The 22,539-nt window shown below is 43.0% G+C and overlaps 1 protein-coding gene across 2 annotated transcripts in view; it reads left to right on the forward strand.

The window, feature by feature from the left end:
- Nucleotides 1–22,539, forward strand: part of kiaa0825 (KIAA0825 ortholog) — a 141,882-nt gene that overhangs the window by 13,680 nt on the left and 105,663 nt on the right. For both annotated transcript variants that reach the window (XM_058637336.1, XM_058637337.1), the window contains exons 3-10: nt 577–745; nt 1,118–1,315; nt 1,417–1,602; nt 1,776–2,100; nt 13,197–13,364; nt 15,537–15,610; nt 15,732–15,998; nt 21,506–21,783. In XM_058637336.1, the coding sequence (XP_058493319.1) occupies nt 577–745; nt 1,118–1,315; nt 1,417–1,602; nt 1,776–2,100; nt 13,197–13,364; nt 15,537–15,610; nt 15,732–15,998; nt 21,506–21,783 (1,665 nt within the window). The remainder of the gene's footprint in view (nt 1–576; nt 746–1,117; nt 1,316–1,416; nt 1,603–1,775; nt 2,101–13,196; nt 13,365–15,536; nt 15,611–15,731; nt 15,999–21,505; nt 21,784–22,539) is intronic.

Genomic DNA, 22,539 nt, shown 5'->3' on the forward strand with positions numbered 1-22,539 from the left:
CCCATTTATACTAAATTTCTGTCCATTCTCCGTCCATCTGTACCAAATGTGATCTCCCTGACTACGCTACATACCTCCGTGTTTCTTCCTCTAGAGGGCAATACCAAGTAGCAGACATCATCTTGCATGATCAGAAATGAACTGAAACACAAGCGTTTTCTGGCTGCAGGGATAAACCACCAAGCACTGTCAGCCAGTTTTAAATGCTCATATTTCTTGGCTTGGATTGGACTATTGACTCTATACTGCCCCCAGTAAGTTCTGGTGGTATTGCTCCATTTCGTCCATCATCATACACACAATGATGGACTCAATGAACACAAAGGCTCCTTCCATCTTTGTCTTTTGCGTAGAGTATAAATGGGCCGTTAGAGTGGTTGTGAGGTGACTTGTTTCCTGTGTTGCTCCTACAGTATGTGCAGCAGCAACATCTGTATGCTTATCCCAGCTGATATAAGGCAAAAGGCGGGGCATACCCCGGATAGGTCGCTTTGTATGTAACATTTAGGAGGGCTTATTGGCAGGAATTGAATACACCATCCATAAGGCTTACCCATGCATTTCCTTTTCACTCAGCATTGAGCAGCAGCTGAAGGAGATCCAGGCCAAAATGGGAGACTCCCGGGCAGGGGAGCGTCCGCCGAGTCCCTCAGAGTGCCTCCAGTGGTTAAGCCCGAGAATGCACAGCAGTGGCAGACCTGCAGCCGCAGGACAACAGGAGTTCCTGGACTTCCTCAGAGCTTTGGTAATAATAATACATCACAACGCTGATGACTCTGCCTCGTGGTAATGATAATAGTGATAATGATAACAACAATAACGCTATTTGCTTTAAGTATTTCACGGACGATTAAAGTGTTTGAAATGACTGATAACTGATGATCGTGGCGATTTCATCAATCAGCGCTGACGTTCCCTCAATTTCCCAATTAACAGCACTGACGGTCTGTTATTAACATAAAGCTATCTGTTGATCTGCAGCTCTGTTTATTAAAATTACCTTCAGTTTGCAGGGGACATGATCCTGTATTGGTTAAAAACACATTTTATGAGGACCCACTCGATCCACTCAACTACCATTTTGAAATAAACGTCTTTATTGCTCTGTCCCTTTCAGCAACAGTACCTGAGATCGGAGGAAGACGGGAAAGAGGAAGCCACACTTCAGCTGCTGCTGAATCTTTCTGCCCAGTGTGGCGCTGGCTTTCCTTGCACCCCTTCTTCCTCTTCTTCCTCTTCTTCCTCCCTTCATCCTCAAGTGAACTCACCCTCCATCAACCTGGTTCATACAGTCAGCGATAAAACCTCAGAAGAGGTAAAGCATTTCATGTTATCAGTAGCCGAATGCATTGTTTATGTCACATGAACGTCAGAACGTCCTGAATGTAACGGCGTTGTTTATGTAATTCTTCCAAGATCCAGGAAGTGTGGGAGGACGTGCGTCTCCAGTTACGCCGCCACCTCCTGGACCGACTGTCTTCTCACAGCCCAGCTCATCAGGGCCCCGCACAACTTCCTATTCTCTCCGTCCCTGAGCGTGTCCGCTGTCTGCAGCAGCTCTTCTTTCTTTACCCCGAGTCGGAGGTTCTCACACATTACCAGGTGCTGTGAAATAATTCCATAATTTCCTCCATGGATTAAAGACGTTTGCATTCGAAATACTTATTTCCACCATGAAAAATGCAGTTGTTTGTCTTAAATTCCAGATAAGATATGATACACTACTATAACAGTGATTTTGTCACAATATTCATATTTAGATTTTATTCATCCAGGGCCTAAGAAGCCAATCTGTGCAGGCTATTCTGCACTCGACGCTGAGCTCCAGCCAAGGCGGTGAGACTGGATTTGAGAGACTTGTTCTGGGTTTCTGTTCCCTGATCCCCGATCTGACTCAGCGGCTCACAGAGGAGCTGCACGTCCTGTGTGGACTCGCAGAACCACACACCGTCCTCGCTTTCCTTAATGCGGCTTACTTCAGGACCGTGGCCCAGGAACTGTCCTCCCTGGTGGATCAGGCGTGTGAAATGGCCCTGAGGGACAACACCACGCTCGGTGGCAAGATTAAAAAATATTCAGCCAGGTCACGGGCAACTGTGGGTGAGTTGATATTACCCCGTTTTGCTAAGTCTGTTTTTGTTTCTCTCAGTTGTTGTCAGAGTTTGAGCAGATTTGGAAATAAAGGAAATAAAACAATAGAACAAATAGAACAATAGAACAAAACCAAAGTCAGTGAGACTCCAAAAAAGACATATTTATCAAAAAAGGTGAAATTCATATTCATTTCATACTCCCCTTCCTTCCTTTATTTATTAATGTATTTATAATTCTTTAAATTCAATATTTAGTTATATCGAGTAAACAGCTGCTGTAAACATGATGAGTGTTGAAACTGAAATGAAAGACAATCATGATACATGAACAAAGACTCTGTAAAATGAATAAAAACTACATATTCAGTCAATATACATTGAAAGAATACTATTAAGAATGATTATCACTGACCTCTGTTTTTTCTCTATTCTCTCAGTTGTGAGACTTTAAGTACATTTTTGTAATTTATTCCAAGAAACCGGTGCAGCAAACTTAAACGCTCAAGTTCATTTTTGACTCTAATTAAAATTCGAATAATTTCCACTCTCTCCCTCCCCATTTTTGTCCATTTTGTGTTCCCTCCCGACTGTAGTGGTGCCGTGTTTGTTGTGAGCCACAGCCGCGGCCTTTGTAAGTGATTGTCAGTAACTGCTGTTCCCTCTGTAATTGCTTTTCTTTTTTCCAGCCCTCCTTCCTGTCTGCTTCACTTTCCTCTTTACCAACAAAAAGAATAGAGCAGCATTTCCAAGGCCAGTGCTTCCGTTCAAACTACTTTCGAAACACTTACCACATACTTTATCTCTGACTCTGATAACCCTGATCCCCAAGTAGTATTCAAGGGTTTGTCGACGGCGTGTTCAAGCCAGGGTTAATTCACTTCAATAAAAACCCTATTTGGTTATATGCATCTTTACAGAAAGCCAATTAAATCTGAATGAATACGTGGAGTTTACTAAAACAGAAGAAGGCCAGCGTCATCACTCAACCACTCGACCACAGAATCTGAATAATCTTAACCTTCTTCTTACTTCAGAGCGGCGATGCAGTTGTTAAGTACGAGCAGTAGAGGGTGGGAACTTTCTTTTGACCCGGTTGTAAAGTGTGGGGGGGGGGGGCGGAGGAAAACAAAAGCACAATGTGAATAAGTGTATTTAATATTTGCCACCTTTGCCGAGGGTGTCACTGTAATTGAACGTGCCGTGATGTTATTGACTGAGACTAGAGACGAGCTCGCGCCGTCACAAGCGGTGTCACTTTTGATACGCACTTTCTCCCACATTCTCTCTCTCTCTCTTTGTTTCATATTGGCCTATTTACGGCTCGCTGGTGGGTTAAAAAAAAAAAAAAAAAGTGCGTGAGCCATTGTTTACTTTTTTTTAGAAGCGCTGCACATGTCAGTTTCCCTGCGGAACGGTGAGAGGAGTGCTTTTACATCTGCCATTCTTCGATAAACACACCACCAGCCTTGCTTCTTTTTCTCTCTCCCTCCATCTCTCTCTCCTTCCATCTCCCTCTCTGGTTTTTTTTACTTTGCCTCTCCTTAAACGCGAGATGAGAGGAGGCAGCCAGGATAATTGGCCATGCGTCAGTTGGGCTGTTTGATCACGTAACGTGGCGGAGGCTACACACCTACGTGCCGCTCAACAAACCGTCAAATGTAGCACCGGAGGCAGAACACGGCTCCAAAGGGAGCGGGGGACCCGTGCTGTGTAATGATCGTAAAATGGAGCAGTTTTGCCTGTGCTGGTTTTTACGTGTGTGTGTGTGTGTGTGTTTGACTATCAGCTGCAACACAGCTTTGAGAGCTACAACTGGGATTACATTTTTGTGTTGTTCATGTTTTAACTCCTCCCCCCCCCCAAACAATTCAAAAACCCACATATACACCACCCCAAAAAACGCCCGTGGCTCCTAAAGAGCCAGAGCTTGAACATTAATGCGTAATCTGCTTTCACACTTTTACTGTCTCTATACTGTACGCTACGCCCATAATTGTCATGTCAATTATAACGGTGGTTAGAGAAAGTGAGGCATCCCGATGACTCGTAAGATCTCGCCCTCCTTCCCCCGCTGTGTTATTGTTTATTTCTGCAACAAAAAAAAGAAAAAGAAAGAAAGAGGCAGGCGGTAGGTGTATTTTGATAAGAGCGATGCCGGCGGAGACTTGTGCACACTCCCTCCCCAGAGGAGCAGCACTGTCTGTAGCATCAGCCACTGTCAAACCACTGAAGCATTTAACAGCGTTCATGGCGAGATCTGCCTCCTCTTTTAACCCCCACTGACTCAAAGGTAGGCCCTGACATTGTGCCTAGACAGATGTGAAGGGTCTCACCCTGCCCCTTCCTCCTCCCCACCACTCCTGTGTTCAATTCCTCTCTCTTTCTCTTTCTTTTTTTTTTTGTCTTCCTTTCTTGTCCTTTTCCAATTTTCCTGTAGTTTTCCAAGTGTAATGGGGTGAGCAGTGAGGCCGGGGAGTGTGCTAGACAGGTTGGCTGGTCAGGAACAATACAGGCTTTAAACCTTACTGACACACCTCACTGCGTCTACAGGGGAGTGGGTGGGCCAAGTCTGCTTGTTACTGTTTGTGTGTGTGTGTATGTGTGTATATCTCTTTATATGTGTATATATCTATATTTATATATATATATATATATATACATATATGTGTGTGTATATCTCTATATATGTGTATATATCTATATTTATATATATATATATACACATATATGTATGTATATATGTATACATATATATGTGTATACATATGTATATATATATATATATATATATATATATATATATATATATATATATATATATATATAGTATTTTTTTTATATATATATATATATATATATAAATATATACATAATTTATATGTATGTGTGTGCACCTGCAACTTAAAACAAATACTGGATTGAACATGATGTTCAACACAATTTTACACCTTTTCTCTCAACAGTCCAGCACATTACTGGTGACTGTAATTTCAATAATGTTAAAGTGACACAATGTCAGATTTGCTCTTTGGGTTCCCTCCACAGATGGTAAAAGGTATTGTTTGTCACAGCTGTTGTAAAATATACAGTACACTGCGGTGACAACCATCTCTTCAGACCAAGTACATTAGCCTATTTCCTGTTTCATATTATACAAATATAATTACATGTAAGAGATGTACATGACACCAAGGAAGAACGATCATCTTTTCCAAAACCTTCAACCTTTGTGCAGTGTTTTCACATTTACTTTCACATTTTAAATGCACCTATATTTGGTTATTCTGTGATCATTTCAATGAAATGTAAAACATGCATGTTGGGTACAAGGATGGAGCTGTTAAAGGTCCAGTGTGCAAAACACGGGGGGGTGGGATTCACTTGATTGCAGTATACACCTCCACCCCTAGATGCCACTAAATCCTAAATACTGATTCTTTAATGTTTAAATGGTCATTTTGAAACTATTACACTTACAGACTATACTATATAGAAAAGTGAACATAGACTCCTGGTTTCTACGGTGAAGCCAATCAGGAAGTAACAGTTTATTTAGTAGCCACCAGGAGAACTTGGAACTTGAAGTTTGAATGTAAGTCTATGAGAAGGTATACACTCACTTCTGACTTCATTTGTATTGTCAGTAAACATTTTCCAGAGGAGTTAATGGTCTCAGCTGTTAGTTTCAGCCTCTCTTCAACAGAACATGATGTCAGTTTTGTTCATTTCCTTCCCATTTCGAGGAAAATAGACAATAAAGCACAGCAAATATGGGTTTGCACTCGTGTGATTGGCAGCTAGTATTGTCCAATCAGAATGTGGGTGGCAAAATATCAACATGATACTGGCCAAATTGTAATTTTGGAAGATTCCAAATGAGTTCAGATTGTTATGGCGGACATCTCGACCGGTTGCCAGATCCTTCTGCAAATCCTTCAGTCTTAGCGTGTACATTTTCTCCCTGTGCATTCAAGTGAGCGTGCATGCAGCCGAGTGTGTTTTCAATCACCTTTGAGCATATGTCATGTGCATATGTCTGCCCTGTTTGTCTTTGAGTCTCTGCTGGTGTGTCTGTGTGTGTGTGTGTGTGTGTGTGCACTAATTGCAGGCTCACACAGAAGATTGTGTGATCAGAACTCATTTAATGCCTCCCTTTTAAAAAAAAAACGTGATATCGGTGATTTGCATATGCATGTGCGGGAGATCCCTGTTTGTGTCGCACATCAAAAGCTTTTATTCCAACTTCTCTGCACAGACACGTACAATTTATTCCCCGACAATCGAGCGCAAGGGGTGACGGCGAGGTGGTGAATTCCTGTTCAAACACTTTGCAGCCTCATTCTGATAGCAATAATTCCAGTCCCACTTCCACTAATTTCCCCATATGACGACGTCGGCAGCTCCCTATAGATAAAAAAGGATTGAGTTAGAAGAACATGTATAGCAAGCACAGTCACCCCCACTGCGCCCCCCCCCCCTTCTCTTCTCGCCCTTTCTGGCTCTTTGAACTCTTTCTTAGAGAAAGCACAGCAGCCTATTCAGCGGGGAGAGAGGTTCTGCAGTGATGCGAGATAGCTCGGCTGAAGCTCTGACTGGCATTGGAGGTGCTTGTGGGGATTGAGGCTACTTGGGAATGGCGTTTGTTAATATTTAATAAGAGCAGCTCCTCACTAGATCATATCTCTGCCTGGGTTTATACACACTGTCAGCCGGGAACGTGCACCCGCATGCTGCCATGTAATTATGTGCAAGGTAGGAGGGTTTGTGTGTGTGTGTGTGTGTCTGTGTACATGTGGCATGGTTCTTCCAGTTTATGGATGGTGCATTTTCATGCAAGCTCTCTCTCTGTCCTTGTAGATGCTGAGAGGGCCTTGTTTAAGAAAGTTACCACGCGGCGCAAGTGGTTGTTTACTAATCTCGACGAGAAGAGCTGGGTCGTTGCTCTCTGTTTGTGTCCAGGTGTGTGTGTGTGTGTTTCATGCGTCCGTGCTTATTTTTTCCTCTAAATCACGGATCCAATGAAATCACAGACAAGAATATGTTTCATGGCCCTTGAGAATGTGTATTATGCATGCCATTTATTTTTTTTCCCCCCCATTTCCTCTGAGTGGTCACAAAAGCTTTTGTGTATCACTCTTGAAAAGCTCAAGGATATGAACATTTTCCTGGCACCTTCGATTGAGAAAGCTCATAGAAAAATGCCTGGCATATTGAGAGCAGCCAGCACTGATGAAGAGTAAGTGCGAGTCGCCTAGGGCTTGAAAACAATAATGCGAACAAGGACGCTAAACAAGTGGGTTTTAATGAAATGCTCCCATCTAGACAATACATTCCTCCCTGTTCTTCATCCAGGCTGTTTGGTTCAAGTATGCGGAGGAGGCCAAAGAAATTGTAACCCCTATCTCGCTGTCACTGCAATTTTCACCACAAAGAGAACCAAACACAAAGACAGAGCCAGAGGAGAAAAGAAAAACAAATATAAAGTGCAGCAAGGTTTGTCCTGTTCCTCTGCCGCCACAAAAAAAAAAAGACGTCAACACAGTTACACCTCCTTCGTGGCAAGGCGACTTAATTGAGATATCACATAATGCTACTTTCCCCTTCTTTGAAGGGCAGGTGGCCCCTGCTGTGGACTGGTTGGACAGCACCCAAGGATACAGCCTCAAGAGACTGGGGCTTGGGTGGTTTGTGTGTGTGTGGGTACGTGTGTGTGTGTGTCAGAGTGTGTATTTGGGAGTCACAGCAGGAGGCCTCCCATAATAAGGCTGTCTGAGCGAGCAGTGGGCCGCAACTGACGAAGAGGACCCCAGCTGTCACAGGGCCTGGCAGGCGGTCCACAGTGGCTCATAGCCTCCTTCTATCCACATACGCATTCAGACATGCACAGAAGTACCCCAAGGCACCCACACGACCCTGCTTGACATCCTATGAGATGAGCACACAAGGAGGCAGAGACACAGAGAAAACACGGGGACAAAAATAAAAAAAACACACAAGTGCTCAGAAGAAGCATCAAAACCAAATATAGAGGGGTACACAAGTAACGACGTGCACACAAATTCACATCACAGGGACAAACCGGCCTATTTTACCGTGTAAATACTTCGTTATAGTGTCTATAGCATCAATGAAGTTATTTATCACACATAACTTTCCATCCTCTATCACACACTCTCTCTCTTGGCTGAAGATCAGGAGAATTGTGCTGAGTCATGTCCAACTGTCTCATTTATTGTCAGTGCCAATGTCAAAGGCTTGCTCTGTCTTTAGTGGCACCTCTTTCACACTTTGTGGGAACTGTTGAGTTTCATTTAGGAATTTAGTTTCTGACCATGTCATTGTATCTTGTGGGATCCCACAGGGGTCAATACTTGATCCTCTTTCATTCAGCTTCTCTTCATGCATTTACAGGGGAAATGCACCAGTTGAAAACGGTTGTATAGGTTTTTGGGTCTTACATGCTGTGTAAATGAAAGTTGTATGACGAACTGCCTCAAGGGACCTGACCCCATTGTTGACCACAGTTCTGAAAATGACTTGAAAATTGCTGGCTCTTTATCACAGCTTGAGCTTTTCTTCTTAAAGGTCAGGCGAGTAAAATTTTGGTTGAAATGATTTTCATTGGGCAGGAATTGAAGATAAAAATATTAAGTTTTTATAATTGTATACCTTTATTGTATGACATTTTTCATTACAAGGCCGTCATTTTGGACCACCGTGTTTTTACAATAACCCACAATGGACAAACATGTTTTGAGTTTTGATGCTAACTGAAGGCGACATAGTGTTTTCAACACACTTGGATGAATCTTACACTCTGTGCCTTTAAAACCACATTTGCCAACATTGGGTTACTAACTATCATAAAGCTTGTCCATGCTTTTTTCTTTTATTTGCTTGATGATATAAACAAGCACGTCTTGTCCTTTATGCCTTAAATGCTGGATGTAAAGTGTCTTCTCTTCCAAGAATATACGGTTTGTGCTCTCTGGAGAGGGCATTGCACAACACACAGAAAAGCCATCTTTACATATTGTGATCACATGATGACGATGGAGGCCAGTAGGGAAGTGTGCTAAGTGAGAAGCAGACCACCCCTCTGCTGGTCTGATTTACACTACAGAGAGACGGAGTGAGAGACAGAGAGGAAAATGAGGGCCAGAGGATGAGAGGGGGAGAGATGCTGTGCTAGAGAGAAATTAAATCAGTGGCTAAATTATTGCATGATTGCCCATTCCCCAAAGACTTGGGCATCATTTGGTAGAAAGTGTCTAATAATTGGTTTTCGGCCATGTCAGACACTTGCAATTCCCCCCGCCTAATGGCTCTGTTAGGAAAACTGGGCCTCCTGGGTCGGAGAAAGACAGAAAATCGCCATACGGCAAAAAGCGGGCCATCACCCTTCTACTTTTTTCTCCTCAGACAAATGAGGGAACAACAGAGAGGAGATAGACAGAGAGAGGGGGGAGAGAGAGAGAGGGGTAGTAAGATGGAGAGAGTGTGTATGTGAGTGAAGAGGAAATGAAGTGGCAATAAGTGCAGCCAAAGGGGAAATGCTCTTCACCATGAGTTTAATACATCAGACTGGGGATTTGGCAGCCCGCCACACAGCAATTGTTTACCTTTTTGCTCACTGGCTGCATCTGTTCTGTTTTGTAAACGGCACTAAACTATTCGCCCGTAAACACCGGAATCAATAACAACTGCTAAGGGAATTCCCTCATCCCGCCTTTCCCTCTCCTTCCCTCCCTCTCTTCCCTCTCTTCCTCATGTTTTCATCCCTAACCACCACCCCTTTTCCTTCCCCTGGATCTCCTCCTCCTCTCTCTCCTCTCTGTTCCCTGCCAGTCATCAGCTGTGTGTGTTGTGTGTGTGCTGTGGAGTTGATGGTGGAAGCCACAGGAGACACAGACAAGGAGGAAAGTGATGGCTTGCCAGAAATACCTGCTCCGCTTGTTTGTTTTCTTTCTTTTGTGTTGCATTGTTGTCATTGTTAAATGCTACAAACCTGCGACTGGCCGCCGTAGACCCTCGGAGTTCGGTGTTTCCAGACGTTTCCTGTAACGTCTGACAGCGTCACATCCTCTGTATCGCCATGCCAACGACAACAACTCGTGCAATCGTACGGGCTCCTCTTTGCTTTTTCAAAGCGGGAGAATTCCTCTCTGACTCCCCGTGTCACTACATCGCAGGTGTATTTACACCTGTACATACAAGTGGTCAGGAGTTATCCCACAGCGATCCATTCACAGAAAATTCATTATAATGCCAGGTGTAAAAGCTCCACTTTCCAATTTACACATTTTGTTTTACGACATTGCGTTACATACTGTAGGCTTGTTGGCCTCAGAGAAGATTCATAATTCCTCATGGTTATCACAGTAATAGGACTAAGCATTGATTTTCTTTTGTGTTTAGAACTACATCCTCTGACTCTAATGTCATGTGGAGGAGCTTTTATATTAACATATCATTTTTGCTCGGCTCTCAGCACCGGCAATCGTTTATTGATTCTCAGTGCACTAACCTTTGTTTGAACTCTCCTGCCTGCTCGTGCCCTCCCTCATCCCCGTCTATGAGACATGCTACGCTCGATGCTATATGACACACCTGGGTGCTTTTAAGCACACCCTTTCCATCAACTGGCTATGAGAGCCTCCATTTGGTCTCACTGTTGTGACAAAGGTATAATGAGGTTTAGATGGCTGTGTACTAGACTGCGATGGCTATAAGGCTATTTGGCTAGGGAGGTGACTATAAATACCCATATAGCTCGGGCAGCAGAGCTCGATGAGAGGCTGAGGCATCGCTAAACATCAAGGTCATGTGCAGCAGCTACTTAGAGTGTGACTTAGTGTGTGAGTGAACCAGTTATGGGGTCACAGGTTGAGGGACTAAACGGGGAGAAAGGCGACAGGCAGAGACGACGCTCCTGATCAAATGGCGGTTAATAGCTGCTCTGCTCATATAAATAGTAGATGGGCTGGTTTTTTTTATATATATATATATATATAGTGCTTTTTTTGTAGACTTGATGTCCACACTGCAGTTTACCCATTTACAAGCATTCACTCACACGTTCTCACAAAGCAGCTGTGACACATCTGTCATGTCCATTCACAGTCACCAGGAGCCACCCGGGGTTAAGTCTGAACTCTCCCAATCCACCTTGACTGCATCCGCAAGTCATGATGACAAAAACCATGCTTGGACGTGGTTTGAGGATGCGTACTACTTTTTTACACTAATACGCGCCAATATGGCAATTTCTTTGTTACCACTGCCACAATATTAACACAGATTGTCATGTCATTTATTTTTTCCTAATGTTTAAAATCAAATGTACTACTAAACAGACATGATGTCAGTGTGGGAAGTCAGATCCAGTCTCACTGTTACAGGCGATGATGTCATACAGGTTCAGCCGGTCTAGCTCCACCCTGACCGAACCGTGCCATTTTACTCTGGTACCACCAAGTGAAAGGTGCCAAAAAATGAATGGTTGGTGCTGCTTATTTTGGTACTATTTCTAATGGAAACACCAAAAGATGACGTACCAAACCGAGCCACCGTTGTCTTGCCCAAGGACACATTGGCATGTAGGCCCGCGGAGCTGGGGATGGAACCCTGAGTGTCTCCACCCCTGACCCACCCTTTCCCCAATGAATGTGTCTCATCTGGTTTTGAAATGTTTACTGTTGAGTTGTTGACAGCTTTAGTTTGCCCCCTGCATTGAGGCATGGTTTGCCCATGACTTCAGAATTTGACATGATCAGTAGTGGGTTCGTGCGTGAATGAATGTGGAAGCTGGAGAGAGAGAGGCTGGCATGTTGAGTGTCAGCCAGGTTGCGCATTTAAACATGCGGTATGAGGAAGACTAGCACAGACTCCCCCTGGACCCCATTACAGAGGAGCTGTCTAGCTGTGTGGACCCTTGCAGCTTAATTACACAAACACACACACACACACATATGCGCGCACATGTGAAATAATTACACAACTATTCACATGTGATTTCATACGTACTTGCACATAAATGCATGTATACACAACTGAATTGCAAATACAAGTAAACTTAGGGTCAGAATATTATTCCGTGGTGGCCACGGCGTGTGGTTGCAGTGTGGCAATTATCCCACAAGACTGACACATGCAAATGTGTGTGAAAATCAAGTCACTTATAATGACCTGTATTACATGCACATAAACACAAACACAGAAACTCATCCACTCACACTCATAATCACACAAAAAATAGGATACACACAACACACACACACACACACATACATTCTGAGTTGAGCCTCATGCATGATTAAACCAGGCATCCTTGGGGACAGCGTGTTGTCATATTGTCGGATTTTGTTCAACAATATGGCAAAATTACATTAGGATCCAGAGGCGATGATGTTACAATTATTGAAGAAGGGCCCCACTCGTCTTTCTTTCCTCCTCAACGACGCTCAATCATCTCCGTGCTTTCAGAGTCAAGGCTAATGCTGAGTTCATCCATTCCCAAATGCTTTCGCAGTGAAGGAGCTCATTTAGGCGGACACACAAAAGTATTTGTGCATGTGTCTGGAAGTATGGCAACGCATCTCCCAGCCGCCCATTCTCTGGCTTAATGCGGAACATCCCCTGGGTGATGGCTTTGGCAGCCTCCAAAATGGGAAATCCATATTTGCCGAGGGGGTCATCGACGGGTTAGGGGGAGAAAAAGTTTTGTGCTGGGAGAGGAGGATGTGCATGTGTGACTTCTCAGGGAATAAAGTTTTGCATATTATTTTTTCTTTTTTTTTCCCACTGTCTCTTTGTTTATGCTGTGTATTGGGAAAACATGAATGGGTCGATATTTATACAAGGTGTCATGCAGGGTAAGACTGCCGGATGGGGCTGTTCTCTGATGGGGGGGCATGTAATGTAAGTTAGGAGGTTGGGTTGAAAACCTGTTTTCATGAAACTGACTGTTGCTTTGCTGAACTGTAGTGCAGCGCTCGTGCCTCCGTTTCACTGTCAGTCACATAGTCACAAGCGTATGCACAGTTCTTTCTTTTTATATATGCCGTTATATTCAGAGTATTTTGTTTGTTTGTGTCTTCACAGCACCGCTGGAGCTTCCCATGAAAAACAGGAGCTTTAGTCTGACCTCCCACCAGTTGAGGGCGCTAACCCAGCTGGCCGGCACTCTGTTGGGGTTTGAGAGCGATGTTAAGGAGCTGGTCAGAAACATGACCTTCACTGACTGTGCAGGAGACACCCCCTGTGTAAAAGGTACGACTTACCATGTGTATGTGTATACACATTAGAGATGCAATAAAGGGTGTAGTTTCTGGGAATGCTGAGGTCATACGTTGTTTCTCAGAAGTTCTTGGTGATCTGAGGTGCATTTTCTGTATTACAATTTAAAAAATGAAGATTTAAAGGCTGACTTATATTCTTAAAACTCCATACGTTGGCCAAAAACTGTAAAACTGCATTCAGTGCAGATTTTAAAACACAATTTTCGAAACCAGTCATTCCCAGGGACTGGGTCAGGACCCACAGATGTGAAGCAGATTTTTTTCAAGGGTTGCCAAATACAATTGCACATTTTTCCCCAACCTTTTTACCTCAGATTTATGCACATATAGTATGTTTTTGATAACACACGGTTAAAACGAATATTGGATTCATTTGTCGAACATATATCTCCTGGAACTGTCTGGTTGACATATCTAGAATGATATTCGCTGTTACAGAAAGGGCAGTTAAATAGTCAGAAAAGTTCTCTATGAAGTTTGCACAGATTTGCTGTTGCCAACATTTATATTGTGAACTGGGTCGCGACTGTTTACCATCTTCAAAAAAGTGGGTTTCCATATTTTAATCGTGAAATAATCCGATTTTTTAAAGACATGTAAACATGTTCGTGTGACTAACATGGAGATAATGCTTTTGGGAATCGACGGCTGCATATACACCTTCAGTCGGACCAGAGTCGGACTAAAGGCTCATTTATACTTCATTTTTGTCCGTTTTACGGATGAAAGGCTCCGTCCATCTCCATCTTCTGCGGAAACAATAGAGGAAGCCGGGAAATCAGCAACAGAGAATGGTGAAATTCAGGCTGGTAAATTGATGAGGAGACAGTTTTTATGCCGTGTCAGCTCAAAGAAATGTGATATTCTTAAATTAATTAATGGTAGGAGGCTTTGGAATTTTGGACATCTTGATCTTCAGCCGTAGCGTGACTTAACTGTGCATGGACAAGTACTGGCTGATTGAGACCGTTGAGTAATGGGCAGAATTTGCAGAAAATGATAGTTTTCAGTGGCAGGCTGACACATGAAGTTACATAAATTAATACAAATCTGACAACAGTCACACAAACAAACCCTAACACACACATTGTTCCTTGTTCCACAAGACAACCGCGTCGTGTCTGAAGAAACGTGTCATTAGAGTTGGGCCGTCATCTTCGGTGTTTCAGAAGTGTTCTCGTATCCTTTTCCCTCTGTCTACTTTGAACTGCTGTTGCATAGATGTTAAATGAAAGCTTTCGGTGCATGGAGTAATTTCCATAAAGGTTACATTTACAAAAACAAGACTTGCAGAAAGGCTCAATTTACAGAGAGGTAAACAGCCTTTAAAGGGCAGTTATCCAAATCATTAATTCCAGGCAATCAAACAGCTTAATTACCAGAAATTCATCAGATGGGCTTAAAGGTCAAAAAGTGATGCGTTTTCTGCTTCCTCCTTCTTCCATTCCATGCAGTCTTGTTCGGGTAAATTGCCTCGCCTGGGGTCTTACTCCTCGCCTTCTGATTAGGAAACTGCGGCCTTGATGTTCACGCTTTTTAATTGCAACCCAGCCCAACATCCTGTACGCCTGTCTTCACATCACCCCCCCCCACCCCCCTTCCTTCCACGCCCCCACGCATACACACAATCTTCCCTCATGGAATTACTCCATATATAGTGGATGCAATCGGGGTTCAAATCAAAACTAACTCCCAAATTTAGACTTATAAAAGCCACCGACATTAGCATTTTCTGCCTATTTCTGCTCCGTGTGCAGATATACTGTGGTCACCGCATCGTCTTTCAGCTTGTGGGGTGGGGGGGGGGAGAGTGGGAGCAATCTGACCCATATCTGACTTACATACATTTGCTTTCATGTTTCTAAACTTGGCATTTATTCAGGCCTTTTAACGCACAACATCATACAGTGAGTTTTGTGTGAAATGGAAATAGTCATGCTAAATAATGCATAGATTGCAAAGATGCAAGGGGGAACGCCCACCACAAAGGCTTTCTCTTTTTAAATTGGAATGTCTACTGTATAATTACGAGTCTCCAGTGAAATTTCACCAACATGAATTGAGAGCTTGACCTGGCAGAGTTACTGATTAAGATGTATTTTACACACTCGGCGGACATACATTATGTATATTTGTCTCTCAGGGATTTCGAAGAAGAGTAGAGAGGATGAAGACGTGATAACAGATGGCAAGAAAACCACGACAGAAACACCAGAGGTGAGAAAGTCATGATATTATTCAACATACTTACATACTTTTTATATACTTACAAAGAGGCCAGAGCATTTGTTACAGTTGAAACGTTAGGCTGTAATTGGCTGTTCATTTGTTTTTCCAGGCCCAGGTTCTGGAGTTCAGCTGGAGGTCAGCGTTTAAGGGTCTGGTCCCTCACATGGAGCACTGTGTTAAAGTGCTGCTGGATGATGTTTGTGCCAAGAGTCTACAGCATGAAGAGGCCCTTCACTCTGCAGGACACACCTCTGTCACCCTGTGTAGCACAAGCGGACACACCACCACCACCACCACCACCACCACCCCGACCAGTCTCAGAGAGGACTCCTTCCACATGTACTCGGAGAGGGACACTCCCAAAATGATAGCCAAGGTACTTTGGTCTGAAAGGTTTATTTTAAGTGTGACTGGATGAGGCCCTCACATATAATCCACCCTCACATCACTGTATGTGCTGTCCTGAGTAAATCCAGCCTGAGACATGAGGGACACTCACCCTTACTGAAAACATGGCTGTCAGATTTTAGTCTTTATATTATGGCACACAGGAGTTATGGATCCACTGTTGTTTATAGTTTGGATGTGTTATTTTGTGGCTTTACCTTAGTGACACAAACTCACCAAATGAGGCCCTATACTACAATCTCATATATCCCCACAGGCTAAAAATGTTGATCTTGGTGCGGGAGAGTGAGAGATATTCAAGATATTCAAAAATAAATCGGGTATAGATTATTTTAGGTCACTTTTTGGTGATGTCTCTGGCCAACAAAGGTGGCACACAGTCACAGTGCGTTTACATGCCTGTTAAAAGTCCAATTTTAGTTGGACTAAGAGTCAAATCGAGCTGGTCTTAGTCGGACTAACATAGTTAGATCTCACCGTTCCCTGTTTTTCATGTAAACGTATGGCAGCTGTGTGTCAGTGTCTCACACACCCACAAAACACACAAAAAACAAACGTCAGGATTTTATTCTGTACTGAATAACATGGCATCTAGCAGAATTAGTCAGACAGATGTGAGATCATTTTCTCGGGTGATCTGCTTATACAGTGCATTCATTGGTTGCAGGGATTATTGATGATGCAATTCAATCCTTCAAAGATTTTAGAAAACTATCTGTTCTAAAATACCCCGTCGTGCACGAGCCTGTTGTGTCTCTTTTCTATTCATCCTTCTTCATCCACCTGGCTGAACAATGCAGGTCCACACACACACACACACACACACACACACCACCCAGGCCCCGGGGTAGACTGATGAGGGTTTTTTTCTTTTTTCGCCTTAGAGGAAAGCACCCTTCATAATAGAAAGCCCAAATGATTTGGTCCTGACACAGTGGACACTCTGGATCAGAAAGGGCCTTGGGTAGGGCCATCAGTATTACTTAAAAGGGAGGACTCGGGGGACAAAGGAGAGACAGGAGCAAAACCAAGAATCAGTGAGGGTGATATTATGAGATGGTGTGTGCAGTGAAGGGTGCTGAATGGGGAGAGAGAGTATACACACGGTACAGATGCATACAGAGGACGGATCACAAAGGCAGAGAAGCGAGGGTGGAGAGCGGGATAAAAAAGGGCTCGTGCGAGAGGGAGAGGGCCTGGGAAATGGCAGCGAGAGGTGAAGTAGACACCACAGATGTGTTTTTTCTCAGGAGGAATTCCAGCGTCGGGTGTGAGACGAGGCTTAGTGTCTAAATCTAGGAAGGATCTCCAGTGTTTGACACTCTACCGTTCTCTTCTCTTCCCTCGCTAATTTCAACCGAGGAACTTCTCCGGGAAAACTTTTTATAACCCACATCTCTCCATCTCCCCTGCTCCCCCACTCTCCTCTACACTGTGCAGTCGCTTATCAGTACTGTCTCACCTCCCTCCTCCTCCTCCCTCCTCCTCCTCCTCCTCGCCAGCCCTTTACGCTGACAGTAGTTGTGGCTTTCATTGCTAACGAGTGTCAGAATTTGTCTGTGCTCAGGACCTGTACAACATATTTACGTGTAGGTCAGTGCTTTAAAGATGAGGGCCTTTCAGCTCAAAGGTTATACATGCATTCATTTGCATTCAATAACACCGAGCCAGACAGACGTCCAAGACAAGACAGTTAGATGCATGTATATATTTACCCCGCCCCCCCCCCCCCCCCCGTTCACTTCCCCTGTCCTGTCCTTTTTTCTCTCGACACTAGTGTTTGCGCAGAGAGCAAATTACTATACAAGATGTAAGCTTGAAATATGGCCGATTTACAGGCATTATGATGGATCAATATTTCACACATTTATATTCATATGGGGGCCCCACTTCACTGTCTGGGTTACTATACATATGTAGGCTGCGGTGATACTGTTCATCCATCAGAGCGCTTTAGATAGTGTCCTTTTTTTTTAAACTGGCAGTCAGATGTGTGCCGAATGCCAAATAGCCGGCGCTGAGCAGCTGGAACTCGCCCTCCTGTCAGAACCTGGAATTGAACTCTACTTGTTTGGGGTGGGCCCCCTCTAACCTTGATGCTAGCGCACTATTACAGCAACAGAAGAGCCTCTTCTGTATTCACACTCCACTGACGCTCTCACCTGTGCGTTCGGCTCTGCACTTGTCTGTCTACTCCAAATTCAGCACACACACACACACACACACACACACACACACACACAAACAGGTCTGCTCTAACACTTTAAAAAAAACAAAAAAACACACAACTTCATAAAAATCTCTTTCACCTTGCTGCAATAGTCCTGGTGGGTTTGCAGGCTTTGATCTTTGCTAGTTAGGGTTTCTGGCTGACTTTATCATGGATGTGTGTGCGTGTGAGTGTGTGTGTGTGTGTGTGTGTTCAGGGTTCAGAGCTGGTTTTAGGGTTAGGCACTTAGTTGTGATGGTTGATGTTAGGATACGGGTCTAGGGAGTGTTATTATGTCTCTGATGTGTCCTCACTTTGATATAAACGGAAATTTGTCTGTGTGTGTTCTTGTAGTTGTAGTTTTGTGAGGACCAAAAATTGTATAAACCACACGGAGTGAGGACATTTTGGGTAAGTGGGGACATTTTGGCTGGTCCTCACATCTTTGAAGGGCTTTTGGGGGGTTAAGACCTGATTTTGGGGTTTGAATTGGGCTTAGGTTTAGGTTAAGGTTCGGGGCTATAGGGAATGCATTGTGTCTATGAGGGTCCTCACTTTGAATGTGTCTGTATTTATATCTTTGTGAGGTCCATAAACGTACAACCCTCTCTGTGGGGACATTTTGACCTTGTGGGGACCTTTTTGTCTGGACCCCACAATTTTAAAGAGCCTGGTTTTTAGGGTTAGGGTTAGAATTGGGTTAACAGTAAGTGTCAGAGTTAGACATTTAGTTGTGATGCTTAAGGTTAGGGTAAGGGGCTAGGGGGTACATTATTATTATAATAAGTTTATTATGTGTCCTCACTAAGATATAAAAAACAATGTGTGTGTGTGTGTGTGCGTGTGTGTGTGTGTGAGAGAGTACATGTTTATTACCACTTTTTTCATAAATATTGACCTTGTCAGGACCAGTATAGTCCTCGGGGAGACCAAAACCTGGCAGAACCTCATTTCTGAGCCACTGGTTAAGTTCAGAGCCAAGATGTGACTTGTTGGTTAGTTTAATGATAGGGTTAGACATGAAGTGGTTATGGTTAAGGATAACTGTCCAAACGAATGGAAGTCAATGCGAGTCCTTGGAAGGATCGCTGCACAAACCTGTTTACTCTGGATTATCCAGGTAATGCTGAGTGCTGTCTGCCTCTTCCTCCTCTCACCTCTAAACTAAGCTTCTAATGACTACGTACAGTCAGATATTGACTTCATTGTCCAGACGGCCGTTGTTCTCAGGCCTTTAAAGCGCACTGGAAGCTTTTTACCGGAGAAAATAGTGTAAAGAGATTGTGAAATTGTCAATCGTGTACTCATGCTCAAGCCTGGATCTGACAGAACGTCGAAACTTTTTTTTTCCACTCCGCTGTACATTAACTCAAGTAATAGCGCGCAGGACTTTAGACACAAGGAATACACGCTGTGATTGATTGATTGATCAAACTGGCATTGATGTTTCAGAGTTACAGTGGTGCACGTGTGTGTGTGTGTGTGTGTTTTTTCCCCCTCCTCCTCCTCCTCCTCCTCCTCCTCCTCCTCCTCATTGAGACTTGGCTCGCAGCACAGCGGTGGAATATGGAAAATATGCTTTGTTTCAAAGAGATTTAAAGAGATTTCTTTAAGGAGCCGGCCGACACATAACTCTTATGTATGGCTGTATAAATTTGGATTTGAAGTCGTACACATGTGTGACTCCTTGGCACTCGCCTGATCATCTTTCACTGAGCTCGATGTGATGGCAATAAGAAGCACATGAGGTAGAGGGAGCCGTGGTGTGTGTGTGTGTGTGTGTGCGCGTTTCGTCGAGTGTGAGGCTGAACACATTTAAATCAAAACGGTTTTAAACAATGCAATTTCATTGCTTTTATTGATCTGTTTCATATCTTAACAATTCTCGACTTCTCATCCTTATAATAGAGAATTTTCTTCAATCAATTTATCAAAGGTTAAATATATATAGATCGATTTAATGTTTATGCTGCTGCAGGTTTGTGAAATGATGATCGGTGTTGAAACCACAGTTCACATGGTTTCTTCTAACTTCACTCAGGAGCGAAACTCAATCTTGAACAGTTTGACTTTCTCTCTCGATAATTATAGATATTGACTGATTTGAAACGTTTTGTTTCCGTCACGGTCACGTTTTCTTTGGTTTTCTTTTGCCAGAGAGTTCAGCCCCGTTTTAATGGTCCTTCATGTCATTTATATATCTTTTATGTCGCAATATGACGAATGAATGGAGTCTTTATTTTCAGAATGTGAAACAAAAACATTGTTGTCACATCATGAAAACAAGAAAATGAGACAAAAGGAGTCGAAGGAAACACAGAATATATGTTTGAAAAGGAGAGGCCTTTCACTTATTAGTTCCCACTTCTTTTTCACCTGCTCATAAGTGTTATTTACAACCAAATGCAATATGAATATTGCATTTGACTAACAATTTTTTTCATATTGGATTCATCTGAAGTTTGGCTCATAAAAATGTCAGAAAATGTTGATCAAACCTGGAAATGATGATGGTCTCAAATGTCTCCTTTTGTCCACAAATCAAAATGATTCAGTTTTAATGATTTCTTTGTTATGCGGAGAAAAGAAACCACAAAATATCATTTATTTATATACGAGTCAATACTGTATTATCTACCAATTCCACATTACGCATATCCTCATCCACATTTCTCTTAACATATGTCTTTTTCTAAATCTACAAAAAAAAATTGCAATTAGCAACTTAACCCAAACCATTCGGCCCCGGTCTTGTGTGATTTTTGACGATTTCTTCCTCGTAAGGGCTTCAGCCGCGCTGATTAACCGCATTAATTAAAAGATTGAGACGTCACCGTTAAATAAATGCCGGTGCGTCTCAAGCAAACTTGCACACTCAACTTAGTGAAAGCGCTTTGATCAGCCAGTTTCCCGCTCCCCGGAGAGAGAAAGGTGCAGCCAGCTCTGTCCCTACAGGCCTCTCTTCAGGACAAATGTGGATAAAAGCGATAAGTCCTCGCTGATGCTCCAGCAGTTTATAGAATAAGCTGTAGGTCTTTCACTTTGCTGAAACAGCTCTCTCTTTCTCTCCGTCTCTCTCTCTTTCTCTCACCTTTCCCTGACCCTTTCTTCTTCTTCTTTCTGACTTCCCACCTCTTTTTTACATGTATGTGCTGGAACATTTCTGTGTGATGTTATAAAGTTAGACTAAATAAACGTGTTGAGCAGTAACAGTGTTTGTCCATTTTTTAAGATCATCTTGTCCTCGTCTTATCTCACCCCTCTAGTTCTGTGGAACAATCGTGTCCGAGTTGGAAGCCTTGCTTCCCCTGGCAGCGGCCTGCGGGGAGAGCTTTCTCCTGGAGGTGCGGTCGAGCTTTTTGGAGGCTTGTGGCAGGGCAGCGTTTGCCATGTTGGGCCGTTTGCAGGAGAGGGCCCTGGCAGTGCCGTCCTGTGCGCCTGTGAAGAACCTGCCCGCTCTGCTCGCCACCTGCATTTATGTTCTCCAAAGACTGGAACACTACCATGCCAGGCTGAAAGACTCCACTGCTACAGCCGCTAAAGTGTAAGGAGGAGGGGGAGGAATGGCACACTGCAAAAAGTGATTTTTAAGAATGTACAATAAACCAGGTTTCTGGGACATTGTGCTCATTTTTAATCTTACTTTAAGAAAAACATTGTTTCAATCAAGTATTACAGCTTACATTATGTGTAAAAAATAGCAGACTTAAAATTCACAATCATGGATAGGTATAAATTCTTTGAGTCATCTTAATCAATAAGCATTTCTACGGAAGAGTATTAGGGCCACACAAGAAAGAAAAAAACAAATAAAATGGCATGAATTTTGGGAGAAAAAAAAAACAGAATTCTGGAATTAAAGTCAGAATCCTGAGGGAAAACAAATCTGCATTCTGAGATTAGAAGTCAGAATTCTGACTTTTCTTTTTTTAAAGTAAGAATTCTGAGGTTGTTTTAAAGAAAAGTCAGCATTCTGATGACTTTAATCTCAGAATTCTGACTTTTTTTTTTTTAAATCTCAGAATTCATGCTGTTTTTTTGTTTTTTTACCCTAATTCTCTTTCATACATTTCTTACATGACATCATTTCTCATTTTTGGCCTGTTTTTTTCTTGTTTTAAGGCTCATTACAGTCTTAAACTGACTAGAATTGTAGGCTAGTTTTAAGAATTCTAGCCAAGCACATTTTCATTTCCTTATTGGCACATTCTGCTCCTTAAAACGAGGCCATTTAAACCAATTAGATACTATTTGGCTTATTTCTAGCCGGGTTGTTATTTGCAGTTGCATATTGGCTGCA

This window comes from Solea solea, chromosome 8, assembly GCF_958295425.1.
Source record: "Solea solea chromosome 8, fSolSol10.1, whole genome shotgun sequence".
Classification (NCBI taxonomy): Eukaryota; Metazoa; Chordata; class Actinopteri; order Pleuronectiformes; family Soleidae; genus Solea; species Solea solea.